The 6,336-nt window shown below is 35.3% G+C and overlaps 1 protein-coding gene across 1 annotated transcript; it reads left to right on the top strand.

Annotated features, from left to right (window-relative positions):
- Positions 1–2,923: 2,923 nt before the first annotated feature.
- On the top strand, positions 2,924–5,131 carry LOC137718727 (patatin-like protein 2). Its single transcript, XM_068458266.1, has 7 exons — positions 2,924–3,094; positions 3,216–3,397; positions 3,502–3,691; positions 3,859–4,020; positions 4,140–4,442; positions 4,557–4,729; positions 4,816–5,131. Exons 1-7 carry the CDS (start codon positions 2,963–2,965, stop codon positions 4,892–4,894), a joined length of 1,221 nt encoding a protein of 406 aa, XP_068314367.1. The 5' UTR covers positions 2,924–2,962; the 3' UTR covers positions 4,895–5,131.
- Positions 5,132–6,336: the final 1,205 nt, after the last annotated feature.

Raw genomic sequence — 6,336 nt, 5'->3', positions numbered from 1 at the left:
GGGTCTGGGTCTGAGCTTGTGCTTAATGGGGTTTCGGGTTTAGTTCAGTGGGTTTGGGCTTCACAACTGGGCCCAATTCCATGGCCCAAAAATTGGGGTTCTATTTGGGTTTTAGGCTTAGGGAAGAAGGGCTGAGCTTTCTAGATTTGGGCTTGGGTTCATTGGGTTGAACGCCTGAGCTAGCACGGCCCAAAGGCCTAGGTTCAATGGGTCTGGGTTCAGGGCTACCGAATCGGGTTGACCTGGTTTTCAGGCCGGATTCTCTAAGAAGAAAGTTAGAGGTTCCCAAGCTCCGTTCAACTTTGATACAAAACCCTAGAATACTATCTACCATGTAATCAATTACTCTCTCTCTCTCTCTCTCTCTCTCTCTCTCTCTCTCTCTCTCTTATTCTCTTCTCTCTTTTCTTCTTCGATACATGCTATTTCTGCATTTCTGTGTTTGTTTGCATTTCTGTTAACAATGGGTAACCATAGTTGGCTATCCGAATTTCTCGGTTACGGTTACAGGTAACTGTTTACCCATGAAATTTATATGGGCGGTTATGGGTATTAACTACAATTATAAACGAGTACCCATTTATTGTTTATTTTAATATATACATAAAATTAAAAAACAAAAAAACCCAAGCTAAGCTAAATCACAACATTCACTTTCTATAGAAATTGCATGTTGATTATAACATCCAGTGCTAATGCTTATTGATTCTAGTGTTGGTGCTTATAACATCCAGTCATAGTGCATATTGATTATAATATCCTCAACCTAAGATAATGACTAACTTGAGTTTTAGAAGCTTTACTTTGTAATCGTATGGATGTTATAATTGAAGACTTGCTTGGGTATAGAAGAAAAATATGTCTGAAATACATGAATTTTCTTTCCAATATGCTTGCTCAAGTAATGAGAGGTATTTTGTTAGTAACAAATTAATTCTTAGCAAATATATCATATTACCTTGATTGATAACAGTTAAAAATATCGTTCGTAAATTATTATTTCAATTATTGGAGTTGTACATGGTTATGGTTCAAAAAAACATGTAAATAGGAGAAAAAAGGGTAAATGGGTTAACAAATCGGTAAACGGATATACGGTTAGGGTTAAATAGATACGCGGTTATGGGTATGGTTAACCATTTATAAACGGTTATGGGTATGAGTATAACCGTTTAGGCAATTACCCAACGGGTAAACGGTTATGCAGGTATGAGCATAAACAGTTATAGGTGAACACCTGCAGTTACCTACTTGTCATAACCTTTGTCCATTCCTTATCAGGAGGCGCCTAACCACGCACTAGGTACGGCTAATTTGCATCCCAATAAAACCCGATTTTGATTTTCATTGATATATTCTACTTAGTGATTTCCCCTTCTGGTATTTTTCAATTTAGGATTTCATTGTGGGCTAGATAATTTATGATGTTGTATGTAATTAATTTGTTGTGAATTGGGTCCTTTTTTCATTGATTTTTATTACCCTGCCTTTTAGTTTGATAATATATCAAACGCTTTACTATGTCAATCTAATTTAATTTAGTTTAAATCAGTCTAGCTTAGTTTTTGAAGTTAATCCAGTTTGAAATTATCCGATGTAACAAACGCACTATTTTTAGATGGATGACGCAACTTGAAGTTCTTCTTGTGTGGAAGAAAGAATTTGTCCCCACCCTAAGAAGCACCTTCATGTCCACCCTAATTGATTTAGACCAAAACTAAGTTTTGACTTGTCTTTATGAATAATCAAACCCAAACAATTAAATAAGGATGAAAGTATCCTTCAACTGCGACAGATTAATTCGTTTGTTCCTTTTATTCCAAACCCCGAATTGAAAGGTTGATTATTCCTTGGGTTTGGATTATTTCAACAATTTGATTTAATCCAACATCTGGCTGTTTTGGTTTGTTTTTTCAAGGCACGTTTTAAGAGTCTAATTATTTGCAAACTAAGAGATGACTATTCATCTCAGTTTTTAAAAAGAAGAATTTGAAGTACGATTGGATAAAGTTACATATTATCCTATCTGTCAACCTCATATCGTTGAATTGGCTACTGCCATATATAAGACCAATTGGTTGACATCGAATAAATTCAATCGCTTTTGCTGTTTTTTGAACTGAATTAATAAAGTACGGCAGCATGACATTGAATAAATCCAATATATAATTATGAGAAAAACTCATAAAATTCTTGTCAAAAGTTGAAGAATTCTGCAATGTTATATCACCCAACCCATAGAGATAAAGATCAAAATACGGACCATAATCCGAAAGGCATGATTAAGCACGCAAATGAAAAGACCTTTGCATCAGTCAAAATAAAACTCTATCAACTAAAAATCTAAGATCAGCATAACGAGATGAAAAATGAACAAGATTGTTTGACGCGCACACCATAAACCTAATGATAATTAATAGACCTTGGCAGCGGTCGAGACAAAATCTTGTTGCAGCCACATATACATCCATGATCAGTTAAATATTTGAAAAAATAAGCAAAGTTTCTCAAGGAACTATATTTACACCTCATAGCAGGCGCATCAGGTTATTTATTTATTTTTTAAATTTTCCTATTGTTAAAAAAAAAAAAAAAAAGAGTTCGAAATTATTACAATAACTTAAGAGATGAGAAGTTTTGTGCGGAAATTCCTCTACAGTTCTTGTGGAGTCTGTTATCTCTCTAATCGTATACGGGGAGCTTGCCGGATTGTTGTGTTACGTTTGGATACTATTAAGACTATAATTTAATCATCAGTCAGACTTCTACAGTTAAAATAGTCAATTAAATACAGCAATAATTTTAATTCGCCTCATTTCTGAAGGACCGGCTCAGAAACACGCATGCACGAAAGCTGGTGTTATAAATACCAGGACTACTTCTCCCAAAGCATAACTCAGAAATCTCTCTCTCTCTCTCTCTCTCTCTCTCTCTCTCTCTCTCTCTCTCTCTAACTGATCTGATGGAAAGAATCGGTAGAGTAGAGCCCCCCACAGTCTTTGGAAAGATAGTCACAGTTCTCAGTATCGATGGCGGCGGAATAAGAGGCCTCATTCCGGCAACCATTCTTGCTTTCCTCGAATCTGAACTTCAGGTATATAAGACTTTGTGTCAATATATATAAGTACTTTACCATCTGTGTTTTAATAGTACTTTAAGTGATTTATTTTCCCAATTAAGTACTGATAAGATTAATGTCATTGGTGGTACTGCAGAAACTGGATGGTGAAGATGCAAGGATTGCCGACTATTTTGATGTGATTGCAGGAACAAGCACAGGTGGTCTTGTGACTGCTATGCTTGCAGCCCCAAACGAGAATAACCGCCCACTGTTCGCTGCCAAAGATATTATAGACTTCTATATTAATCAATGCCCTAAAATCTTCCCCCAAAACACGTAATGCTTGCTTAATTAATTACATGTTAATTATGTCCACTTAATTAATTTTTTTATATTTTGGATATTCATAATAATTTTTGCTCTAATGATTTAAACGACAGTTGGCCAATTTTTCCTAATACGACAAAGATCATCAAAGCTCTAGCAGGACCAAAATACAATGGCAAGTATTTGCATCGCTTGATTAGGGAAAGGCTGGGCAACAAAAAACTACACGACACATTGACTAATGTTGTAATTCCCACATTTGACATCAAGAATCTCCATCCAGCTATCTTCTCCAACTTTAATGTAATTCATCGTCTTTCTGATATATTAACTAATTCGAAAAATTTTAATATATTCCAGAGTATTCTATATGTCAAAGTATTGTAAAGTTTGTTCATGTCTAAAAATGATTTAAGAAAATTACTCATATATGTTGTAATATAATATGATGTGCTTATTTTTGTTGGCAGGTGAAAAAGAAGCCATCATACGATGCCTTACTCTCTGACATATGCATTGGAACCTCAGCGGCACCAACTTATCTTCCAGCTCATTATTTTGAAACCAAGAACGCTGCAGGCAGAACTAGGGAATTCAACCTTATAGATGGCGGCGTGGCTGCAAATAATCCGGTATATGTGATAGGAGGAGTTATATTACCAGATTGTCAATTTATACCATTGATTTTAAAAGTAAACTTCGGGATTATAAAAAATTAACTTAAACACTTAAAACACTTTTGTCCTTGCAGACTTTACTTGCTGTTTGTGAAGTTACAAACGAAATAAGGAAGGTGAATCCAGACGTCTTTCCTGTGAAACCTATGGACTATGGGAGATTTCTAGTGATATCATTAGGAACTGGTTCATCAAAAGCTGAAATGAAATACCATGCACGCTTTGCAGCGAAATGGGGCTTGTTGAATTGGTTAACCAGCGGTGGCTCCACCCCCATCATTAATGTTTTCAGTCAAGCAAGCAACGATATGGTTGATCTTCACCTTTCTGCAATTTTCCAAGCCCTTCATTCTGAAGAAAATTATCTTAGAATTCAGGTACTGAACTTGTCATCTGAAATGCATTTTATCCATAGATTCATCACTATAACTTTTTTAGAATAATTTTGTTTAGACACAAAAAACTGACATCATTTCTGATACTAAACGTAGGATGATACCCTTCGGGGGACAATAGCTTCTGTGGATATAGCCACGAAGAAGAATTTGACCAATCTTGTGAAAGTTGGAGAAGGGCTATTGAAAAAACCAGTTTCTCGGGTTAATTTGGATAGTGGCAGGTTTGAGGCTACTAAGCATGAGACAAATGCAGAGGCTCTCATAAGGTAAAATATTTATCATTAAACCAACAGATTTATACATGTAATTGGTGAGTAGTGAAAAATTGTAACTTAATTACTATAATTTTCAGGTTTGCTAAACTACTGTCGGAAGAGAAGAGGAGACGCCAAGCAGGGTCAACCAACGGGCATGTTGAAAGTACTTACTGATTAATTGTTGCCCTAAGACGATGACGAGTCATTATTCTTTAAATTACACTGTTTGGAAATGTAAAGTGTAATAAATTATGGATAATTCAAGGGTATGGGGGCAAATGGCAACCATATACTCCATCTCTTAATATTTTTTTGTGTTCGAATAAATCCCTGTTGGGATATCACTGTAATAGATCTCTCTGTAATCGATATATTCATTCTTTTGTTAATTTGTTGGTTGTTGGATACTCAATAAAATTAAGCTTTCATTTTAAAAACACGGTATTACAGTCCTACATAGTTCTTCATCATGGTGTATGTAAGAGTATTAGAGTATACAATTACAAGAAGCAGCCATCATATTCAGGCATCATTATGTATATATTTGGAGGATATTAAATCGACAACATTATGTATATATTTGGAGGATATTAAATCGAATATGCAGAGTGAAATGATGAGATTTTGGATTAATTTCTCAACTCTCACATACTGATAACATGTATCACAGTACGTATCAATGGAAGAAAATGCAGAAAACTAAAGAGAATGTATGAGAGAATTGAGAGAATCAAGCTTCTGAGATTTCTTAGATGATTCCATCAATCAGTCACAATACAAGCCGTATATATAGCTAGTAGTAGTAGCTCAGCATGCAAGCTAGCACCTTAACTACCTAACTTCCTAACTAATTTGACACGTGAAGCCTAAAATAGTCCCAAAAATTCTAAAGGCAACACATGAACTTTTATTCAAGAAAAATAAGATTGCCCTCAATAAATGGGCAGGTTTCTTAGATGCTCCCACGCGTAGCTCACATCCTTGGAGAACTCAGGAGTTGAACATAACTGCCCACAGCTCACCTGCCCTTGGCAAGGAAAAGATAAAGATTAATTACCCAAATCATATCTTTAATACATTTCCAATTGAAGATTGACTCCAATCAAGTAAGTAATCCTAAGTTAAATCAATTAGGGATAATTACTCCATTATCTGAAGATATTATTTCCTATTAAATATCTTGGGAATATTTAGAGAATATCTCTCCATTAAACACTATATGGCTGACCCTATCCCTATAAATACCCCATATTCTACCAAATTTTAGAACTTTTGCAACCCTAAAAAGGACTTAAACACTTTCTCAGAGAAACTAAGTTAGTCATCAGAGCCTTAAACATTCTCTCAGAGAAACTAACTTAGGCATCGAAGATCCGTTGACCTAACCCCCGCCCTCACCTCGTGGGGGCGTGAGACTTAGGTACTTGATCAAAGGTGTTGATTGTTTTGCAGGTGCATTTTTGCCAAGACTGAAGATGGTGGAAATTTGCATTGACAACTTGGTGCTTTCATTGAGAGTTGATTCAAAATACTTGAAGAGGCCCTTAGCATTTGTTTCTTGAATTTTCTATTAGGTTGAATTTCTCATACATTATATCAATTAATATTTCCTAGAA

Source organism: Pyrus communis, chromosome 15, assembly GCF_963583255.1.
Source record: "Pyrus communis chromosome 15, drPyrComm1.1, whole genome shotgun sequence".
NCBI lineage: Eukaryota > Viridiplantae > Streptophyta > Magnoliopsida > Rosales > Rosaceae > Pyrus > Pyrus communis.
Note: the sequence above shows the minus strand (reverse complement) of the source record. Positions and strands in the feature narration are given on the sequence as shown.